General features: G+C 37.3%; 1 protein-coding gene across 4 annotated transcripts in view; it reads left to right on the top strand.

The window, feature by feature from the left end:
- PPARGC1A (PPARG coactivator 1 alpha) overlaps positions 1 to 24,760 on the top strand; it is a 645,981-nt gene that overhangs the window by 595,144 nt on the left and 26,077 nt on the right. For all 4 annotated transcript variants that reach the window (XR_014795573.1, XM_084890519.1, XM_084890518.1 and 1 more), the window contains 5 exons: positions 9,061 to 9,255; positions 11,450 to 11,572; positions 12,445 to 12,649; positions 17,112 to 17,157; positions 17,267 to 17,340. Coding sequence is in view for 3 of the 4 variants with exons in the window: in XM_084890519.1 (XP_084746645.1) it covers positions 9,061 to 9,255; positions 11,450 to 11,572; positions 12,445 to 12,649; positions 17,112 to 17,157; positions 17,267 to 17,340 (643 nt within the window). In the remaining variant the exon portion in view is untranslated. The remainder of the gene's footprint in view (positions 1 to 9,060; positions 9,256 to 11,449; positions 11,573 to 12,444; positions 12,650 to 17,111; positions 17,158 to 17,266; positions 17,341 to 24,760) is intronic.

A 24,760-nucleotide genomic window follows, 5' to 3' on the forward strand; every position in this document is an offset into this window, starting at 1 on the left:
TGCACTGGGCCTCTAGTATTGTCATATTTATAATCAATCCTTATAGTAACTGGATGGATGTGCAGGGTTCCATGGAATACAGTTTAAAACAAAAACAAAAACAAAAAAACCTCTGGCTAAGTCCATGAGTGTGTTATGGAGTATTGAATGAAGAAGTACACTCTAGTCCAGATAAATCACATCAATTGTTCTCTCTTGATTAGGGAGCCTAATGTATGGACAGAGATAGTAAGTTAGTCTGGCATGATTTTTTTTCCTCCTAAATCATCTTGGCTCTTTTTAGATATTTGCAAATTAATTGCTTGATGATGTATTCTAGTGTCCTCCCAAACACTAGAATTGGTATAATTCTCTGCTTTGACAAGATGTATTCCAAACCCTTCCTTTATAAAAGATGGACATTTCATTGAATTTTACAGATTCAGAGCTTTGGGACTAATTTCAGAATTAGCTCCTCTGTACTTGTTGCTGTTCATATTGACTTCTTTCCCACTAAGAATATATTGGCTACTTGCCTGACCTATCAGCTGGTGTATAGGAAATGAATGCAAGCTAATTTTAAGTCATAGCCTAAGATAAACATTAATAAGCTACATCTGCAGGAGGTGGAGAGAAGTAGGATGTGCAGACCAAACAGCAATTACAACAATAGAAAAACGAAAAGTCACATTAGCTACTTAGTACTGGTTAGACTTTTTAGTTATTTTCCTTCTTTAATTTTATTAAACATCTACTATATTCCAAGTGTTTTGATAGTTTATCAGGTAGGCATTACAGACCTTCTACTTTAGGTAGATCACAAACAAATCTATATTGAGTAACAGAAATAAGTGTCAAAGGGAAAATAAGCCAGGAAGATAGATAGGATGTGCCTAGAATAGTTAGGAAAGTTTTACTGAGAACATGACATTTGAGTAAATGAGGGGATAAAGGGGGAGGCCATGTGGCCATCTGGCAGAAGATCCTTCTAGCAAGGGAAACAGCAGGTGCCAAGACCTTGGGGCAAGAGAATGACTGACATTTTTGTAGGGAGAATGCCTGACATTTTTGTGGACTTATGAAGAGGTCAGAGTGATTGGAAAGGATTCAGACAGATAAATGGGGGTGTTGACAGGATGAGATGATGTGGATCTTAGTATAGGATCACTGACCATACATCTCAGTTAGCCCACAATTGTCTGGATTAACCCCTGAGTGGCGGATTATCTATAGTACACCCCCTCATTGAGAAAAGTGTTCTTGGCTTGGATGATACATTATATGGTGATCCTAGTCTAATAGGTCACTCTTAAGACTTTCACTTTTGCTCTTAGAGGTATGGGAAGCCATGGATGGTTTGGTCAAAGGAAGGCTACAACATGACTTAGGTTTTATCAAGATGACTTAGTCTTCTGTGTTGAGAATGGATTGTTGGGATGGGGTGGAAAATGGCAAGGGTGAAATCTGGGAAGCTAATTGGGAACCTATAGGATTATCTTTCTGGTTTGCCCAATACAGCCAGAGTTGAGTTCTTCCATTTGAGGCCATGTAGCTAGATAATAGTGCAAATGAATCTAGAAGCAATTCTTTTGACTTCCAGTCTGGTGTTGGTTTTTCTTACACAGTGCCTTGTTTTTCTCTTAGTTTACTAGTAAATTTGAGGATGTGTTTGAGAAATGTAATGAAACTCATCCTTCCCCCACACCCATAAGTAGCTCATTTTGAGTGAATCAACTCTGATTTTCTTAGATCTTTCATTTGAACCTCTGTTTTTATACTTTTAGCTCATGTAATCTATTCAGAGGAATAAATCTCACATGTTCAGTACATGCTTATTATTATAGATCATGAGTGTGAAATATATGCTAATAAGTTAGAATGGAGCTAAAGGACAGATGTGAATGTGCATGTTTACCTATTTAAATGGAAGCCTTGATATTAACAGGAATTATATAGACTTCAATAGATATAAATATATCTGAGGAGAGAATTCAGTTTTGCTTATATTTGTTTCCACTTGATGCTTACTTTATTTTATTTTTGTGGGAATTATCTTCAGTGTATCATCATTGCTTTCCTTAGAATAGATAATTGGAAGAAAGAATCCATGTGCTTATTATATACTTATATAGTCAACTACAATTGAATATGTTGGACTACACTTAAAAGATTGAAATGTATTTACGTAGATTCTAAATATGTGCACTTGATATGCAAATTTATGTGTGTCAGGAGGGGTATGGGATGTTATGTATAGACACATTTACATATATGATATTTTAAGTAGACTATATGTCCATGGTGAGTTACCCAGTTAGTGAAATTAAATTCTGCCTTCTTTCTGCTAGCCACTAAATCAGTAAAACCTTAAATTTTGGCAACTTTGGTATCCCCCAGGGCAAATACTTGTCACATAAAGTCCTTATCTTATCTCTCTTGGGAATAATTATAGGGGAATAAGCTAACTCTTAGGGCATTTGTAAGAAATAAATAGATACAAAAGTGCTTTCATAAGACATGTATAACATAATACATTGTGGTCTTCATTTCTTGATTATGTTTCTGTTACACATATATGCTTTAGATTGCTTATGTCCTTTTTATCCTACCTTCAAATGCCCACCCCCTTTTGAAAACCCTTTATTCCATATACTAAACATAAAGCTCATGGTTTGTTTTAGGGACTCTTCCTATTGCATGGGGTATAAGTTAGTAATTTATAAGAAGCATCAGGTGGGGATTCTGTCCATTTTATGTTGGGGTGTAAGAAGGTGAGCAGACACACTGTGGGTGCTCTTTCCTTGGTATAAGAGAAGCATTCAAGGAGATAAAGGGAAGAAAAAAGAAAAGAGAGAAACCTTCTTGTTTTAATATTCAAAATATTAAACAACCTTTTTGGTACAGGTTTAGACCATTGAGTGGACATGCACAGTAAACAATCAGCAACATGATATCTGTACTATTTAAAATGTTTTTTAAAGAAAGCTAAAACCCTCCAATTCTATTTCAGTGGTCTAGTCTAAATTGTTATTTTTTTACATTTTATTTCAGTAAAAAAAAATTCTTTATTGCGAATTCAGCTACTTGCAAATCTTGAATCACACTTTGTACATCAAAATCAAAATTTATACATGCACAAGTTTTTTTGGCTTTTTGTGCATGAAACTGAGGTACAGAACTTTATGTATGGACATTCAGGAAACAAACTCCTACAACCAAGTGTAGTCCTTATTTGAACTTCTAAATCTATCATAAAGCTGCTTTCTCACTTATTTATTTCAACTTCTGGTGGGGTCTTGTAGAACAAATAATCCAAAATAGTGGATAATCCAAAAATGTAATTTATATCTGGCTTCAGAATACATTACCAGATGTTCCTGTAGCAGATTTCCCTTCCTAATTAGGCCTCTCTTAAAGTAGGAGTTAATTTTGTCTTCATTAGCTGCTTCCAAATTAGCAGGATGGGGCAAGGAGAAACCCCAAGGCATACTGGGTATTTTGGAGGAAGAAGGCCCAGTGCTAAAAATCAGTGGTAGATCTTGCTCAAAGAATGAAATTCAAACCTGGGTAATTGAAAAGATGGCCATGTACATTGAAATGTTTATTGAGCACCTTCTTCAGAAATTCTCAAGTCGTTGTCTACTCTTTTTATCTCCCTATTAATTATGAGTGCAAAAAACTTCTATAATAGGAATAGGCAGATAATATCCTGAAACTTTATACAGAAAAATATAGAGGCTCAGAGAGGTTAAGTGACCTCTCACACAGATTGATCTCTGAGTAAACAGAACCTAAGATACTGAAACTGATTAATGAGTGATAAGAAGATCCCACTGTTTCTGTCTTATTGATGATTTGAATAATGAGGAAGCAAGAATCCTCCTGGCCTAATTCGCATTAAGAGAGCTAAGATAATGAAGCTGTGATTAAATGGCTATTAAACTATTTTTATCAAACAGAGATCAAGCGAGTGTGAGAATCTAGGGACACAGAGTGTAATTGCAATTCTACAAGAGGTGGAAAAAATGACTATCTTGAGCAAGGCATGTCCCACCATAATAGCCTGCATTTAGAAATCTTGGGGATACCACATGCTGGTTTCACTCTGGGTTTCTCCCTCAAGTGTCAGTTAGCAATTCAAAGTCCCTGATCTCCTCTTTAATTTAGTGGATTTATTCACTCTCCAGGTGTAGTTGGATGAGTGAAATGCACTGTCTGTCCCAGAATATGTAACCAGTTGGGAGATCTGTTTGCCAATTGCTCACAAAGGAAGAGGGCCCAGTGATTATCCACTGGATCCAATATTTCAATTTTGAGGTGACACTGGGCACTAGAAGGGCAGAATTTTCCTTCCTTCCACTGTGCCTTTTGAAATACAGCACACTGTGTACAGGTCATGTTGGGACCCAGCAGTCCCAAAGAGGAGTCACGAACTTTCTGATTTTGTTGACTGTTCTGAACACTCATTTATTAAGGATATGACATTGCTTTGGAATTGTTGCACTTTCTAAATTTGGGTTGTTCATATTCATGTATGTGTATCATCTGTCACTGGAAATTCTTTATACCTTGAATGAGTTATTGTTGATGTGCTTTCTTTATTCTTGGAGAGCCCTTAGAGAATGAAGTGTTACAGTCACATGGACTTTTATTTAGGTTGGGAAGAACAGCAGCGGACTAGGACTAGCATTGTGTAAGGAGAGCCCAAGGTTGAACCCCACCTTGGGAAATTCTGCTTGATTGCTCTAGAGCTCAATGGAGGAGATGCCTATTGGCTGGTTTGTACCTTGCTGCACCCACCAGCGGTCAGTTGCAAGGCTGAGCTCAGTTTGTGTTGCTCTACTCCCCTATCCAATTGGTGATCTGCTCTCTCCTCACAGTGCTGCTTTTCTTTCTTTTATAAAAAACTTATTTGAAGCTAGTAAGTATGCTTTTGTTAGAACAATCATTTGCAGTCTCAGAGTCGAATCTTTGAATGGTTATCTTGCAATGTGGTTTTACTGACGAATGTGTTCCTAGGACCTGTCACCTGCGAACAGACATGTGTTACTAGCCCAGTGAGCTTCCTCTGCAGCAGCTTTGACCTGCGTATTCTGTCAATTGGGACCAAAGCAATAATGATATTGATTGTTTAACAGAGTTCTTTTTGTCACATCCATGGCCTGTGTGAGGGTGTTTGGTTGTTGAAACTCATGGTAAACTAATTGAAATTGCCATGGTTAGGGGCAATGCCCACTCAAGTTTACATGTAGGAATATCTGCTGAGCTTCAACAGAAAAGTTCCATTGGTAATATCAGACTTTCCCCCAATTTTTATGGTTAAAGAAAGTGGAGAATTTGAAATAATAGCATATCTTTTCTTCTTATTTAGGGAACTACCTTCCTGAAATAATTGGTCTTGGAACCTCTGTAAGTCATCCACATATAGAGAAGATTATTAAGAGATTCAAATTACTGCAAATGGACACTTACTGATTAAACCCCTCCTGTTCCATAATAGTTGAACACCAGACTGCTTTACCTACATACCCCAACACACACACACACACACACACACACACACACACACACACACTCATACACAATTCAAATCTTCCATCCCATAACACTTACCCCTCATTGTGGCCCCAGTAGAGAGGAGAATTAAATGGTTGGCCATTTAATCAGATCTTGTAAAATAATTATAACATTATCAACCTACAATATTTCTGGCATTGCAGTTGGTATACATTCATCCAGGCTTATTAATGAATTTGGGGGGAAATTGGTTAATTTAAGTGATCTATGTAATTTTGACTTGATTGGAATTATTATAGCTTGTTTACACCAGGGATAAAACTAAAGCACTATTGTATTATGTGATTAAAGCAACTGGAGGCTTGTCAGATTGAAGGAAAGCCAAACACATAATATATATTGGTATAAACAAAACTACTCATTTATTAGTGAATAATCTTAACTATTTTTTCTTGAGCTATTTTTAAATTTTAAATAAAAACTTATAAAATTGGGACACTTGGAAAATATCCAAGTTATTAAAATATATATGTGTGTTTGTGCTTGAAACATTTTAAAAATTAACTTAATTAGATTATATGGAGATATTTATAGAATATAAATTTCATGATTTGCAATATTTTATATAATATATATTTCATCATATTATAATTTTTATTCAGAACAGATTCATAACCTGGTTTGCTTTTTTGGTACATGGATTTCTAAATAAAAATAAAGATAAGGGGATTGGAATCTTTAGATATCAAATTATGATACTGGCTAGAAAATAAGGAAATATACTTCAGTATTTTTATTATTACAGTTACATTGTCCAAAAGAACTGAGGGATAAAGAGGGGTGTTCAGTAAGTTTTATTATTGAATTGAGCAATTTTGATATTAAGGAATTGGTCAGTTGCTGGAAGTAGTACCATTTTGAAGTTAACATTTTCCTGGTGCATTAGAGTCTTAAAACTCACATAGTTGTCACTCCACACACAATGTCATCCAATCCAACAGCATTAGGAATTAGAGAGGGGTATTATGCAAATGGAAAACATGCCCAGTAAAGTCCACTGAGTAGCAAATAGCTCTTCGTGGCATCTTGAATCCAAAAGAGAAAGAAACTGGATGGGGGCTGATCAGTAATGAGGAAAAACAATTTTATGTGAAAATAGAATGTGTACATGATAAAGACCTGCCTAATTTCTCCAGTGATACAATTTGATTTTCTGATTAGCTGTCTTATTCTGTGATTCTTGTAATTTTGTCAGGTTAATTAACTGGAGTTCACTGCTAGAGAGAAAGGGAGTGTGGGCCCTGCTGGCTTCATTAGATGTCAGCAGCTTAGGTGCATTTTGTAATAAGACCTGTATGAGATAATTTAGCTATTGTTAATGTCATAGCACACAGAACCTTTAAAAAGGACCTATGAAACAAGTCAAATTGAATAAACTATGTGAAATGCTAACAGAAAGAAAATAAAGTTATATACACAGCATACATCCTATGCAATAAATGCAGACCCGTGAACTATTTAGCAAGTAATCAGTGACTACTACCTATACTATGTGCCCAGCTATCTATATATATATAAAAGCCTAAGCAACTGAAATGACAGGAACGACTGGAGCAACCAGTCACTATGATGCACACTGACCACCAGGGGGCAGATGCTCAATGCAGGAGCTGCCCCCTGATTGTCAGTGTGTTCCCACAGCCAAACTACCCTGGCCAGCCAACCTCCCATGGTTCCTCCCCAAGCTGGCAGGCCCAGATAGCCCAATCAGGGCCTGCTGGCCAACCTACTGTAGTCCCTCCCTATAGTTGGCAGGCTCTGATTGCCCAATTGGGACCTGCCTCTGGGCTGTGACAGGGAACCAGGGGTGGGTGGTAGCAGACGTGACCCCTTTCCCAGGGGTGCTGAGGGCCAGCTCCTTCCTTGGGGCTGGCAGCCAACATCCTGTGCCCCATTCTCACCCCCTGGCTGTCAGGTCCTAATGGGCCCACTGCCCACCCATCACAGTGGAGGCATGGCAGCAAAGAAGGAGGGGATCGGGGAGGCGGGAAACCGCACAGTGGCAGGGCGCAAATGATGGCAGTGTTGGCATCTGATGTCCGTTCTTTCTGTGCCTGGCCCGGCAACCATCGCTTTCTTTCTAGCGTGGCCCTAATCAGCCTGTCCCAATTGGCCCTGATTGCCAGCCAGGCCTAGGGACCCCACCTGTGCACAAATTTTGTGCAGCAGGCCTCTAGTATAATATAATTAATATAGAACATTTTCCTATAAACAAAGTGCATAAGTTCCAGTTTGGGAGAGCTTGAAACCACTGAAATAAATACTATCCTTTATAATAAACTGTTTATGGGTCCTTCCCTTTTACTAGAGCGGTATTAGAGGGGTGCAATTTTTTATTGTTTCTCTTTGTACCTTCAACACCTAACATGGTTTTGACATAGAATAAGTGGTTAAAAATATTTGTGGAGTGAACAACAGTTTTTCAAGAATGTGTTTATGGGCCCTGATTGGTTTGGCTCAATGGATGGAGCATTGGCCTATGAATTGAAGGGTCCCAGGTTTGGTTCCAGTCAAGGGCATGTATCTTGGTTGTGGGCACATCCCCCATGGGAGGTATGCAGGAGGCAGCTATTCTATATTTCTCTTTCATTGATGTTTCTAACTCTTTATCCTTATCCCTTCCTCTCTATAAAAAAAATCAATAAAATATATTTTAAAAAAAGTATGTGTTTGTGGGAATGTATGTAAAGAAAAAATGATTTAGAGTATGGTTGGAGGATCCAGCACTAGAAGTAAGGTTGCACTAGATGCCATTGGCCACAGAAATGAATGCATTTAAGCGATGGTTCCAAAGTAAGATTGTACTTAGCAACTGAACAGCTAAAGAGAACTCAAAGTAGTTTCAAAGTTTACGTCTGAAAAATTGTTACCCAAACATGAGAAGTCAAGAGAGATAGTAGTAAGTTTGAGTTTGGAGATGAGGGAGCTATTATCAGGTAGAAATGTCCAGTAGGCAGTTATAAATTTATGACTAAAGTTGGGAAAAGTGTTAGGGGAAAAAATGACTGGGGAGTATTCAGTGATGAGATTATAATTGAAATCGTAACAGTGTAGTTTCTCTTGTGATGTTCAAGCAGTGTTCTACACATTTCCACAGGTTTGCTGTGTAGGATTAAAGAGATGATGGTCAAAATTCTCTCAAGTTGCCTCAGACTCTCTAAATCACATCTTTTTAGTTAGGGAAATAAGACATAAACATGTGGAAAATAACTGTGAACAAGACAGAATTATATACAGCCGTATTAAGCACTGACATAATAAATTGCTAAATTGGACAGGTCAACAATCAGAAATTGGTACAGAAGAGATACTAATTAATTGTATGTTTCAGACCAAAAGTGAATTTGGAGTTTAAGGAAGATGTGATCTTAGTGTTCTGGCATGAACATTCAAAATTTCATGTATTTTCTTATTCATTTGGCTAAACATGTCCAATCTATACTGATTAATGGTGTTACCCATCTCCCAATGTCAACTCATTCACGTTGTCTTCTGTTTTTGCAGAAGATAGATGAAGAGAATGAGGCGAACTTGCTAGCAGTTCTCACAGAGACACTGGACAGTCTCCCTGTGGATGAAGACGGATTGCCCTCATTTGATGCACTGACAGATGGAGATGTGACCACTGAGAATGAGGCTAGTCCTTCCTCCATGCCTGACGGCACCCCTCCGCCTCAGGAGGCAGAAGAGCCGTCTCTAGTAAGAACCCTTCCTACTGTTTAACAGGAATTGGAGTTGCCTCTGGCTACCCGCTGCATGGGTATGATGTAGTAACAATAAGGTCTGGATTTTTAACTTAGATTGATGCCGAAACAATCCCCAAACATGCTTGCAGTTGCAAATTCTGTTGTTCTGTGTTTAAACATATTGACAATACAGTCTTCATGTGAGCCTAACTACATTTTTAAACTATCTTTTGTGTCAATGTTTTTTTTTTCCTTAGTATTACTTACATTCATGGTAGAAATTTAGAAAATCTAGGAACCAAAGTGAACAGACTAAATATTCACCTGTAATTTCTAGTAACTTCTAATATGCAAAATAATTGAAATTTCTATCATTAAGATACAGTATTGACATGCTTTTGAATTTTTAAATGTATGCATTATTTTAATGGTGGTATAATATTTTATTATTCAAAGATGTCCTTATTTACTAATTAATCCCTGAGGTTAGATATTTAGTGCTGTTTTTCTTTTTTATTTTTACTATTATAAATTGTTTAATCATTGACATATTTGTAGTTTTATTCTTATGCATGCAATTCTAGAAATAGGAGGTATATCAAGGGATATGTAATATTTTAAGGCTTTTGATCCATAATTCTTGAAGATTGAAAAGTAATAGCACACTTGCAAACCAAGGTACCCAAATTTATGATAGGCAATGAAGAGTGAATTTGTTGGCAATGAAGAGTGAATTTTCCTTTCAATGCAGTGCTTGACCAGAATTTTATTAGTTCTAAGACACAGTTTTACCTTCTCATCTGTGGTAGCCATTTGTCATTTGCCATAAATCTAATGCAAGAACACACTATGTAAATTACAGAATGCCATCCTTCAAACTTTAGTAATGTGCTTCTACCTGCCATTAGAGTTTGTTTCTTGCCCATTTCTACATTTTTAAATGTTAAAAACACTCCAAGTAAACACATGGACACTTTACATGTATTATTTTGCCTTCTGAGATTTCTGGTCTAGAAGAAAATCTCTCATAAGTGATTATTCTTTATCCCCATTTTCTCCATTTGTAAATATTGTTTGCTTTGCTGTCTAAGACTCTGATTTCTTTACATTCATCCACACATTTGGCTCAATTAGGAGGTACTGTTTTCCTGGAGTCATACTACATGTCTAAGCAGGGACATCTAGAAGACCCTCAAATTAAACAAAAAAACAGAGGTCAAAAGACAGTAAATTCTTTGTCTAAGCTAGGGGTGTCGAACTCAATCAGAGAAGGGGCCAAAATCTAAAATCTAGCCTAAATCGCGGGCTGAATGGTTTACTGAACAGTCATAAACTGACAATGTCATAAACTGACAGCAGAGTGCAGTGATGACAACGCGGTGCGGGCCACATCGCAAGGCCTGGCGGGCTGGATTTGGCCCGCGGGCCTTGTGTTTGACACATGTGGTCTAAGCCAAAACCTACAGCTCCTGACTATACATTTACAAATCATATATATTTGATTTCCAAGAGGAAGAGAGAGATAGAAACATCAATGATGAGAGAGAATCATTGATTGGCTGTCTCCTGCATGCCCCCCTACTGGGGATCCAGCCCACAACCTGAGCATGTGCCCTTGACTGGAATGGAACCCTGGACCCTTCAGTCCGCAGGCGGATGCTCTATTCACTGAGCAAAACTGTTTAGGGATATTTACAAATCTTCACCAAAAATAGCCATTCTTTTATTCCAAGTATTCTTTGAATCAGTCAAGTATTATACTTTATTATGCAACATGATTCAGAACATCACAGAATCTTTAATTTACTGCCACTTGATTCATTTGGGTTATTGATGGGAAAATGTCCATATATTCCCTCCCCATGCCCCAAATCCTCATTTAGCAAGGCAGCTTTTCCCACCCAGCAGTGATTTGGAAGTCCTGTTAGGAAGACCCTTTCCCCTTTATATAAATGAAATATTGAGGTAGACAACACTAAGTCTCAAATGTAGAAAAAGGAAATAGTTTCACAGGTGGTAGTATAATGCCAAACTTCTTACTTTTTAAAAATACACATTTGTTAGTGCTTTTTGTGCTGAGGTGTGATAGAATTACTTTTTTTATCATTACAATGACTGAATTTTAAGTTTGAAATGTTAATGACTTATTCTAATGCTCAGAAGACTCATAACTCTCTTGTCTTTCCCATTCCCTGATATGTTTCTAGCTTAAGAAGCTCTTACTGGCACCAGCCAACACTCAGCTAAGTTATACTGAATGCAGTGGTCTCAGTACCCAGAACCATGCAAACCATAGTCACAGGATGAGAACAAACCCTGCAGTCGTTAAGGTACAAAAGTAAACTCTTTTTTAACACAGGAGGGGAAGTCCCAGAGGGTTTTTACTTGAAGCCGTAAAGCCAGTCGTGGGCTTATTTGTGCTGCTCATGGGTCTGGGCACCTCAGCCGTTTCACAATGCTGAAACTGATTCTGACATGGGTGTCCAGAAGCAGCACTCCAGCCGCTTTCAACCAGGCAGAGCCCATTTGCGCTTTGTCTTTGGACAATTGGAATGGAAGTTCTGCCGTCTGTTGCTCCTTGCCCATTGTATTAATACATGCAGCAGGGCGGGCTGCAATTCAATTTGCTGATAGGCTGGTATTAACTCTAAGTGACTTCAAGATGCAGGGTTGCTGTTTTGCCAGCTGTCCAACCTGAGAAAGATGGCTCTGGAATCACCGCAAAAGATCTGTCTCTGCCATTAATTGGATGGAATGCTGGCAATGACATAATTCGGTTAGCGGGCTGTATTAAACAATGTTTGTCTTGCCATTCACTGCGAGTGAAAACGGAGCGTTAAGGGATACTTAAGAGAATTGTGAATACTGGGCTCTGGCAATCAGTGGCAAATTAAGGTTTAAACCAGCTTATTTTTTTTTTTTTATTCACAGTAAAGGCGCTGTAGGGTCTTGTTAGTTACATGTTGCTGAGTAAGAACATTGCAATGTAGGAGAAATGAAATAAAAAGCTGCATAAACGTCATTTAGGAATTTTAAATGTAATTTTCTTTCCTTGTTCTGCAAACAATTATTCACAGCTCATAGATCCAGTACACTTAGACTGAACACTTCATTGAAAATCTCATCTCTTCAGAAAACCTATATCCATTCTGCTAAGGTTCAGTTCACTAATTTTAGCTTTCTTTGGGCCTTGTTTTTTAAGACCGAGAATTCATGGAGCAATAAAGCGAAGAGCATTTGTCAACAGCAAAAGCCACAAAGACGTCCCTGCTCAGAGCTTCTCAAGTATCTGACCACAAACGATGACCCTCCTCACAGCAAACCCACAGAGACCAGGAACAGCAGCAGAGACAAATGCACCTCCAAAAAGAAGTCCCATACACAATCGCAGTCGCAACATTTACAAGGTAGGTTGGGGGCCAAAACGTAGTCTGTGGGTGAGAGTGCCAAAGGGTGAGCCGGCATACACTGGGCTGGCGATGCCCAAACTGCGGGCTTCCATGCCCACAGTTTCACTCTGGAAAGAGAATTCAGCACTTCACTGTAGATGGGGGAAAATAATCCTTCTGTGGACACAGGGTGAACATATCCTATTTAGCTGATGTGCAGCCTGATTCACAATCGCCCAATGGCCCCTGAAATGTTAGCCGAGTAGGTGGGTGAGGAAGAGGGAAGCATTGAAACCTCAGATGAGGTTTACAGGAGCTCTGAAATGCTGAGGTCATTAAAGTTCTGGGCAGGCTGGGCTAGGTGATTCATTACAAAGCTTTTATTTTTTCCCCTCTTCAATAATGGAAAAAATAAGGCATTGTTGACTTGCTGTGTATGTACCTTAAGAAATTGTAAATAACAATTATGCAGCCTCTTGTGGTTATTAAGTGCATTCTTTCCTATTTTTTTTTTAAGAGTACATGCTAGTCTCTCAATTGTTTTTGTGTTTTTGTTTCTTTTTGGAAATAAGGATTTGGAAATTCCTAGAATTTTAAAAATTTGCTTTCTAGAAACGATTGCCTAGATGAAATGAAACAGCTAGACTGATTTTGTACTACCCCCCTACATTATCAGAAGGCTTCTGAGGCAGATCAGGCTGATTTGGGGGAAACCTCTCTTGGCAGAGATAAATTTTTCTTTTGTTTTTGGCTCCTCCTTTCAAAATATTCTAGTCTTACAGGTGCAAAAAGAACTTGTAAAAGTTGTCGTTGCTTAAAAATATCCCAGGTTCTGTGAACTCTACCTCTATCCTTGTAGTGGAAGTAGGCCTTTGCTAATATAGTATTTATAAACAGCCACCTCTCTTTTCCCTTTCGTTTTCCCAACTTCCCTGTGCAGCTGCAGAGCGGCAGCCCCGCCTCCCTGTTATGAACCTTGATTGCTTTGCACAGGTATGCTGCTGCTGCTGCTTTTCAACAGCGTTTCCTTCCCCAGTGTTTTGACTTTCCCTCTCTCATCCCCAGCTCACCATAAACCCAGCTTTTTCAGGAATCTTCCTTTAATATGTTAAATTGGCTCCCAGTTAGGTTTTTCACAGTGGCTACCTCAAAATCACTACATATCCCTTTCTGCCAGTTCAGGGAAATACATTTATGTAGAGGAGCCAAATTCTCTTAGCTTGCTTAGGGCTGATGGGCCCCTCACACACTGGAGGAGATTTTCCCAGAGCAGAACCAGTCCTCTGGGGGCAGACATGTAGCTGTCTAAGGCCTCAGGTGAGGGAAAGCCAGCTGGGCTTGCTCTAGTGAGTGAACTGAAGAATTCACTGCTACTCTTCACCTTCTGCTATTCTTGCATTCATTTTCTTGAGCTGGATATGAAGTCCTGAGCTCGATGAAGCCTTGGAGTTGGTAAAGCCAGCCCAGCAGCACATTTTAAAGGTCTTGCTTTGGAACTTTAATTGTCCCTTTTGGATTTTGAGGTTCTTCCCCCCCGCCCCCCAATATTTAAATTTGCTTACCACTAAATATTACTGTAAACTGTTGTAAACCATGGCAGTGAGGAACTAAATTGGCCTATGGGGGAAATATTCTTTAGAAGATACATGCTGTATGTGTGTTTGTTTTTTTTTAAGGTATATGTCTGTGGTGAGGCATAAAGAATGTATCCCAGAACAAAGCCTTTTGACTATATATATATATATATATATATATATATATATATATTATTGTAGTTATTAAAGTCCTAAAACAAAGCAAACATGGTTGGCTGCTAATAAGCAATAGAAAAATCAATGCTCAGCTTCAGGGGTTACTTAAATTATTATCAAAATTTGAAAGTGAAAAACACATGAACCCTTGGAGGTGATGACTGAGAGATTCTGCTGAGGTTACCTTAATGGATTATAATTTTTTTTTTCCACTGAACTTCCTGTTTGTTCTTTGTAAGGTGGTGAGGTCAAGTTCTTTCAAGTTCCTTAGGTTAATGGTCAGGCCTTTGGCACCTGTTGGTATCCCCCTCATTCACTTATTCATTCATTTGCTAATGTATTCATTAACTAAAAATACCATGATCTGCATAAAAAAGATGAATTCCTGCCCTCAAGGATCAATGTGGATTTAAGTCTCTAGAACAATGTGGATTAAACTCTGAGTGAACCAATTCAGTGCTCCTTTAGTGAGCTTTTGTGAGCCTGGACATATTGATTCCAGTCTGTTTGTGGTTTGAGCTGTACCCTTCCCTATGGCCCTCATTTTCTGCTGCCTTTGGTCCCATTAAATATCTCCATTGCCTACTCCCTCCTTCCATTGCCCTTGGCCTTACCTATACCCAACTACCAGAATTTTGGGGGTCTTCCTTTGAGCATTTCAGAAAGCCAATTCCATACCTTGAAAACTGGAATTCTAGTGATTGATTTTCTATGTGCTTTTATTGTGTGTGATAGCACCTAGTTCATAGGCAGACATGTTCTATAGAACCTGCATGCATTGTTGTAGTTATTAGTTGGGCACCTTAAAAGTGGGTAAAGTTCCTTCATAAGTGTGTTCTTTTTAAAAGGTTCATTATATCAGACATACTAAAAAAATAAAATAAAATAATGTAAGACCAGTTCATTTATCTGTTTATATGGAAGAGCCAATCAATCAATGTACCTAATTTGTAGAAGACAGCATGAGCTTTGTATTACTGAATGCACATTGGATAGATGAGAAACCATTCCATTGTTTAAAAACTAAATCTAAATCTACAAATTAAATATGTAAATACTATTTATCCAAGTAAAGTACCTAATTTCACCCTAATTTGGATATAAATAATATTTTCACATTTCAAAGGACCTTAATTACTGGGGTTGATTAATTTGCTTGAATATCTATTGGTTGCAGTCCCTTTTGATAATAGAAGAAAGGAAACATATTCTGGGCCAACTCTGCCAGTAACTAGTTTTATGGCTCTGGCAATATCTTTCAGCATCTCAAAGATATTTCTCAGGCTTTTCCCATATAAAATAAGAAAGATTATTCTAAAAACCTTTTTTATTTAAATTCTGTGATTTTCATTATTTAAATGACTACCTTTTGAAAGTAGTTATTTTACTGAGAGAAAAAAAAATGGACATATGTATACATATATCTTTGTTAGATAGGCATATATATAAATAACTAGAGGTCTAGTGTATGAAATTCATGCACTGGTGGGGGTAGGGGTCCCTCAGCCCAGCCTGTGCCCTCTTACAGCCCAGAATCCCTTGCTCTTTATTACCCGCCTCCTCAATGCTCCTTACTGCTCAATCCACTGCTCCTTAGAGCTGCTGTGGAGGAGGGAGAGGCTCCTGCCACCACTGCTGCGCTCCCCAGGTCAGTGTGCATCATAGTGACTGATTGTCCTGGTCGTTCCACCCTAACAGTCGCTTAGACTTTTATTATATATACTAGAGGCCAGATGCACGAAATTCATGCAAGAATAGTCCTTCAAAGCTGTGGCAGCTGCTTCGATCCCTCCCTTGCAGCCATGTTGGCTGCCTGGATCCCTCCCTGGCAGTCAGAGGCAGCTGCCTGGATCCTGCAGCTGCAGCCCTGGCTTCGTAAAGGAAGAACATCTAGTCTAATTAGCACATTACACTTTTATTATTATAGGTATGTAGATATATATCCCAAGGACATTTCACATTATGCTCTCCCCTCCTGTTCAAAATACAAGACTTCTGAAGAGTAGCAATTGAAATTTTGGAGTAAGAAGATTCTTACTTCATCCTTTATAGTTGGGAAATACCTTCTGTATCAGGTAAAATTTAGGAAGCATAAAGGGAAGTAGATGAGCTCTCTTTACACAGCTCTGGGTCTCTCAACTGATAAACATAGTATCTTACTTTACTTGTTTATCAGATTTGCGAATCTGAGGCCCTTCTCAACCATCTGGATCCATGTCCAAAATTTGCCATAATCTCTCAATTCATTTTTAGTGAAGGGAATGGTTATTGGGTGAGCTTTGGCCTCATACAAATAACCTATTCTCAGGCTAGATATAAAATTATATGTTTTAGGAGAAAAATCAACTGAATATTCATAACGTTCTGTCATCTTGTAGTTACTCTGCTCTTTTCTTGTCTAAACAAACCGTGTACTGTATTCCAAATTCAAATAGAAAACATTTCTTTCTGATGGTGTGATGCACATTTGGTATCCTTAACAGGGATGCTACCTTTTTTTTTTTTTTTTAACTCGATTTTTCTGTGTTTTTTGAATGGTAATTTTCTGATACAATTGTTGTTTGGATTTTTTTTTTAATGGACTGTTGACTGACTTTGATCCAATATTCAGGGATTTCCTTACTTTTGATTTACAGTTTCCAGTTTCCCACGTGACTATTATAGCAAGAGAACAAATCTAAAAAAAAACACTCAATATTTCATAATTAGTTTCCTTTTTTTTCCTTTAGCCAAACCAACAACTTTATCTCTTCCTCTGACCCCAGAGTCACCAAAGTAAGTATTAAGAAATGTAACCATTTTCAGAAAGGGAAGGGGGTTCTAATACATTTGGCTACAGCAACTCCATTTCAGTTTGTTTTTATAAATGTGCCATATCTTCCAGTGACCCCAAGGGTTCCCCATTTGAGAACAAGACTATTGAACGAACCTTAAGTGTGGAACTCTCTGGAACTGCAGGTGAGCCTTACATTTCACTTGCAGTTGCATGTGTATGTGTGTGTGTGTATGTGTGTGTGTGTGTGTGTGTGTGATGAATATATGTTAAATTGATTGTTTTCTTTAATGTGATTAATGGCATTGGATAAGAAGTTGTCATAAATATTTCTAGTTGTTTAGTTTTTTTAAGAGAAAATATTTATTGTGGATCAGACTTGAGCTAGAGTCTGGTGTATGTAGGGAGGGGCAAAAGAAGGTTTACAGTTTGTATGGAAAAATAATACAATCTTACCTAATAATAGACAAACATGTAAATTGACTGTACTTCTGCTATGCCCACAGGCAATCAGGAGTGAATATGCAAATTAGCCTGACAAAGATGGTGGGTTAATTTATATATGCAGGTGCAGAGCAGCCAGGAGGGGCAGGACACCTGCTATGAGGGATAGGAGGGGGTAGCAGAGGGATCTCCAGGAGTGGTGTTCTGGCCTTGAGCAAGGACTTGCAGGCTCCCAGGTGGTCCCGGGAGTGAAGTCAGAGGAAGGAAGGCCTATTCTTGCACGATATTGTGCAACAGCCCTCTAGTTATTAATAAATAATACAAGAATAAATTGTTTTGTACACTCACAACTGTAAATCTACTTTCGCTTCTCTCCCCCTCTCTTCCCCATAGGTATTACTGCTTTAGATCCTCAAATAACTCTATTTCAGATTAAGACACTAAAATTTGTGTAATAGGAGAAATGAACATTTACTGATATCCCTTTCAATAAATGTGCCAAGCACATAATTGGTTTGGGCTAATTTCATAAGATCTCATAAGGATGGTGGTAGTTCTCTCATTTTTAAGATGAAGAAATAAGGTTCAGAGAGTAACTTGCCCAAGATCACAGAGCAAAAAAGCAAGGAGTAAAGGTTTAAAGCCAGGTTTACTACTTCTCGATGCTTCACTTGGAATGTTTTCTCACTCTCTGGTGTGCCTAATAGTGCAATGCTCTTCTCTGTATGTTACCATTTTAATATCTTTTCAGCAAAGGAGAAAAATGAAAATATAACCATTCACCAATACAAAACGTTCTTATATATATTTTAAAGAAGAGCTATTTACTTCACCATTTGGACTTCTGAACTCATTTAGCCAGTCTTGACTTCACATACTGAAGAGGAAGGAGCACTAAAAACTTGGACTGGACTCTGAGAATCTTACTAAACCAAGAGTTCCAAAGCAGACTTCTGATTTGGTTGTAAATGGTGTCTTTGCACAGAGCTTTAGATTTCGGGACTTGAACCCCACCAGAAGGTGAACCTTAGAATGTCTGAACAAGAAATTTCTAGGCTCTGGCCATTGCTGATAAGGGTAAAGGAACAGTAAGCTAAACAAGATGCTTCCGACCAGGACCACGATGCCTACATGCATCGTGGTCATTATCACTAAGTTTAATTTCACACTTTGAGTTCCTTAAATTACCTCCATATGAAAGGTCTATTGCATGATTGCATGATTTGGTAAAGAGTAGAGTAGTTAATTTCATGGTATTTACATATATTTTATATATGTGTGTGTATCTATAAACTCATATATATATATATATATATATGTATAAATATATCTTTAAATGCATGCACACATATATATACATATATGTTTGCCTATCAGCATAGACATACATGATTGCTTAAATAAATTATAATTTACATATATGATTATAAGTTATTTTTTGTGCATATACTATGTGCAGTAGAGGTCTTCATATCCAACCAATGAGAATGAGTATTTGGTGGTTTTAGCCAAAGTGTTGATTAAAGTATACATTTGTCTTGTCATTTTACTTTTGCTTAAAACATAAACATACATTAAAATATCAATTTTTGTTGGAAAACCAAAACCATTACTTTGAACTTAAGTAGGCAAACTAGGGAATCATCATCTTTCTAGCACAAGCCTCACTAATAATGCATTGTAGATGGTCCCATTTTTTGTTTCTTACTTTTTGAAAGAAAAGAGTTAAAGATATTTGTGTGGTATTCCTAGTGTAGAACCATTTTAGATTTTTATGACTTTCATGTAAATTGCAATCATAAGTCTTCATTTTTCCTCAGTGTTTTTCATTAACACCAACCTACAACATTTGACAGCCCTTTGTTTAGTCTTTATGGGGTCTTTTTATAGAAACAACTTTTTTACTGATCTTTTATTTACACGATATTATATTTTCTCACATAATTTTAGTCACCAGTATAATGGACATTAACTGGTTTGAAAAAAATGGCCTACTGTGACAAGTTAACTGAAAGGAGTCTATTAAGTAAGAATGTTCAGAATGTTGTATTAGTCAGTTACTTTCCTTTAGACAGGATTGAAAAAGTTTCCATGATATATATACCAAAACTAAGATTTGTATAAAATAAATATTTTTATTATTTTTTAATTATAAATAATAAACTTTACTGTAAAAATGTCAATAATATAAACTGTTAGAAAAATTATTCATGGTACTAAGATACAAAGATATCTATGCCAATGTTTTCTATGGATATTTTAATATATCTGTGATCTTTTTGTATATATTTATATATATGTAAATTTGCTTCCCCAGTTTTTCATTAACAATTTAATCATGAATTTTTGTATAATCATGGCCCTTTATTACAATGCTTTTAGGATGCTATATCACCTTAGTTTGAGTAGATACATCTAAATTTACCTATTCATACTTTTATACATTGAGGTTGTTACTGCAGTGGACATCTTCATTCATAAATCTCTTACTCTGATTTTCTCAAAATAAATTTCTAGTAGTTATTCATACTGAATATAAGGACATAAATATCTTGGGGGCTTTGTGATATATATTGCCACATTGCTTTCTGAAAGGGGTGTTTCTACCTATAATCCTATTAACACTCTGGATATATTTGCTTTATTTCCTCCTGTCTAGCATTGGGTGTCTTTGTTTTTAAAATGTTTTGTTAATTTATGTGTATGAAAATATCATTCATATTGCATTTCTTCTATTAGTGAGATTATGTTGTTATAAAAAGTCAATTACTTTGATTTTTTTACCACAAGTTTTAGTGTGTCTCTTATTGATAGATAACTAACTTTAAGCAATTTAGTCATAATTTTGATAGATAGTGGCATACATTATTGAAAGGCAGGTAGAGATTTATAGAAAATACTTTTAATCTTTAAAAACATATACAGTGGATTTATTTCTGTCAGAATTCTTCTACCTGTTTAAATCCCTTTTTCTTGGTGCTTTGAAAGATTATTGGGTACAATGGAAATCAGTTTAACAACATATTTTTCATGCCTGCTCTATGCTTGCAATATGATAGCTCTTGGCTGATGGATGCACAGCAAGTGTCAAACAGAGAGACTAATCTATGGAGCTAGTACCACAGTAGATGCTAGTAAATGTTTTTCTGTTTAAGGTGTGGGCTTATAGGCTGTCCAGAGAAAAGAACACATTGTATAAGAAACATGAAGAGAAAATAGCATTTATTATTTGTAATGTTCAGTTACCTCCTAAGAAAGGTGAGCACAGCGGGTATTTTTTAGTTTGTTGAACATGGTGGTTGTAAGTGTGAAGATGCAAATCAGAGAAGCTGTGGTAGGCCACATTGCATTGCATCATAGAAGAAATTTAGAGCTATAGGAAAAGAAGGGGTGAGGAGGAACTTGGAGGATGCTGAGGAAATCTGGAAGGAGTATCGAAGGTGCCTGGAGAGTGATGTATGGAGGAGGAGACTAGTGGAGGAGAGTTTTGTTTTGCTTTTCTTTGGAAGAGATATTGTGGATCTGAAATGTGTGACGTACATGATCTCCATCTCCACTAAAACCCTTGAGTAAAATTTGTTGTGCAGTAGTGTTTGGAGAACATGACCAACACCAGTTATGCCTCAGCGAATCACCGAAGGGAGGAACGAAGTTATCAAAGGGACCCTTTTAACCTGGCTTCAAGTTATATATAATGATTATAGAAGATTGAAGAGAAATACAAAGGCCATTCAGGACTGAAAGAAGCATTAAAACAATCTGATTATACAGTGAGTGAGTGAAGTGATCCAGAGAAAGAAGTTTGGAGAAAATTGGACTTTCCACTCGGTATATTTGGGAGCCTTAAAAAAGAAAAAAAATGTGTATCAGATTTTGAAGTGTATAGGTAGGAAGGGGAGAAGATATTGTTGGAGTAGAAGCAAGAAGGAAGAAAATCAAAGATATGTTTAGGAGAAAGGAATTTGACAAGGGCAATGAAATCAGCAAGGAAATATGCAAGATAACACAAGTACTTTCCCTCCATCTTTTTATTTCTAGAACATTTTTCAATATCCTTAATCTTTTCTAGGTCTGAGATTCCTCAATTTTAAAGCCCTATTTATAATTCCCAAATGAAATTACTGTCTGACTCAAAGGACTAAATTATAGATTCAAACTTAAAATCACCAGTATTCAACCATTTTTTACATACAAAAATGGCAATTTCATGTAGTTTAACCTGAACCAATACACTTTATAAGCAGCAATACTCCAAATAAAAGCAATTTATTTTGATTTTCAAAAAACAGACAGTGTAGCTTAGTGAAGCTATGGGGAAACTTGGCTCTGATACAAGACTAAGTTAGGTTCAAATTCTGAATCTATCCTATCTAGATGTATGGCTTTTGGCCAATATAAGAATTTTTTTGTCATTCTCAGGATCTTTATGCATCAAATGAAGATTATAACTATACCTGCATTTTATTGAGTCACCATGAGGATTAAATGAGAAAAAACATAAAAAAAGACTTGGTCCAGTACCAGCATATATGTGTTCAATAAATATTAGCTATTTAACTACTACATTAACCACATGTACTAAGGACATTGCACATCTTTTCATCTTTTGATGATCTTTTCCTGTCCCCTTTAATTGAGTTAATGTTGTCTCCACTTTGGCACTTTAATATATGAAGTTATGTGTTTTTATGGCAAAATCCCATTAATTCCCCATGAAATTGAAGAAATACTGCTTTTTGCGTGGGTTTGGGATTTACCAAATCAAAGTAGAAAACGTCCTCTTTGATATTCTCTCTACAACAGTTACTATTGCTACAAATTCTACAGCGTAAGCACTCCCTAATAACACCACACAGACATCATCTTTTTTACTCTCTGCCCAGTCAATTGTTGAGGAAAAAGTTTTATGTTGATTCTAGCTCCATGGTGAACCTAGGGTTCAAAGCAGGTCTGTCTGACTAGACATATGTTTCTTTCCTGAAGCCTGGATTTTAAAGATAGTAGTCGACATCTGTTATGTTAAATAGGTTTCATTTCACTTGCCAAGTGTCATTGATTGGTATTGGCTGCCAGGAGCATTGTGTTGAGAAGGATTCTAAGGCCAAGTCTGTGCTCAGTAGGAATGTCATGATCAATTAGTGATGTCTGCCATAGGTGCAGCAGGGGGGTGGACAGGGTAGAAACAGCATTTATGTTGTTGATTTGTTGATTTTGGATCTACAAACTTAATCGGTTGGGTTGTGGCAGAAGAATCATATCAAGCTGTTGCCCAAGCTTATCTGATGTCTTGTTTTTCTTTACTCTCACGAATTTTAGTGAAATTTTCCAAACATTTCAGTGGATATATAAAGAGTCAACAAAATTCTAAAGACCTTCTGAATAATCCCTCTGTCCCATCTGCAGAGTCTTTGGGAAACAGGAGGGATGAGATAGGAAGTTTGCTTTAGTAGGTGTTGCCAGCTGGTCTGACTTTGTGATTGTCCCAAACTAGCTCATTTTGGCTGATAAAAGAAACACTTCTCTTTTACAGGTGTAAAAACTAATGTGATTTCAAAATAGCTGTTAGTAAAGCAAGATGAGGGAAAAGAGAATGCTCTTTTGGCAGAAGGCATTCAACTCTATTGCATATGGAGATTTTCAGAGCACTAGACTTTTTGTTTCTCGAATGGGAATGGCAAAGCAATGTCAGCTGAACAAGGTGATGGTTTTAACCACAAGATAGGGAGAAATTTGGTTAGGGACCAGAGTGACTGACCCCCAAATTTCATGGCTATGTATATGCACATGCATATGTAAGTTGTTTTATTGTTATTACTATACAAGTAATAAAAAGCAATATAACTAATTTATAACTAATTAGGGAAATGAGTGGAGCAACATAATCAGCAATCTCATCCCCCTAACACTAAGTCTTAGCAATCTTTTTCTTCCTTTGATATATTTTCCCCCTATGGTTTTGATGATAGTGGGTGTATAATTTGGTCTCATTTATTTTTCACTTAATGTTTTTCCTCGGTTTAAATGGGCAATCATTCAAAGTGCACATCAATGAACTTGCATTTTTAAAAAAAAAAACCACTTATTAACCAATCAATTTTTAACTTTTTAGTCTTCTTTTATGTGGAGTTTTATATCTTCTTTTTTAAACTTCCCACTTAAAAGTTCATTGTGCTAGATGGGATATTGACAAATAGCATAAGCATAAATTTGCTCTGCCCTGTCTGTATATACTTCTTTTGTATGCGACTTATCTTTGGGGAAATAGACCAAAGCAAAATATGAGCCGTGGTCATTAGTTTTCAAAGGGAAAACCACAGCATCAGAGAACCAGAAAGTGATTTTGACAGATCATATAATCCATTCCTGGGCCCGAAGAATCCAAGGAACAGAGACCCAACAAATTCTCTTTACAGCACATTGCAATGTTTGCCAGCTCTGACTGTCAGGAATTCCTTCCATATTTCAAACATAGCATTCATTTTCTCTGTTGAATCTCATTCATCTTTCCCAATGTTGGGAAAGATTAATTTCTTTGTTCTGTTTTCTTTCTGGAAATGGTACTCTCATGTTTCTTTAAACAAGAATCCTTTCCCTTATTAGCTTGGGAGGGAGGCTTTGGTGGCAGACACCTGGAAAGCCAGGTCCTTTTCATTCTCACCCTGCTCCCCTTCCTGCCCCTGCTCTGTGGGAGAGTGCACAGGGTCAGTGATAAGATCTTCATCTTCCCTGAGCAACAGTTGGGGAACTAGTCACATGCCACAGGAATGTTCTGAAGCTTTGCTGCAAGGCCACTTTGTTCCCTGCAATCAGGGGTGATATAAGAAATACCTAAAAAAAAATAATAGGGACAGAGGCACTCTGGGCCAGAGCAGGGCGAGGGGGCCCCCTCCGTGTCTACTGTTAACACTCCGGTTGCTGCTCTCATGGAGCTCCCAGCAGTCCTGGGGGTGGGCAGAGAGCACTGGAGGAGCTTAGATTAAGAAGTATTCTAACAATTCCTATAACAGTAACAGCTCATACTGAGTATCAGCCTTCCCTATGTCCTCTTGACTCCTCCTCCAAGTTCTCGAGGCCCAAAGTATGTGAACAGGACAAGTCACACACTTCTCTTGGCCCAGTCCTCCTTTTTTGGTGAGTTTTTAAACACACAGATACTCATCT

Source organism: Pipistrellus hanaki, assembly GCF_964339955.1.
Source record: "Pipistrellus hanaki genome assembly, chromosome: 1".
In the NCBI taxonomy this organism is placed as follows: domain Eukaryota; kingdom Metazoa; phylum Chordata; class Mammalia; order Chiroptera; family Vespertilionidae; genus Pipistrellus; species Pipistrellus hanaki.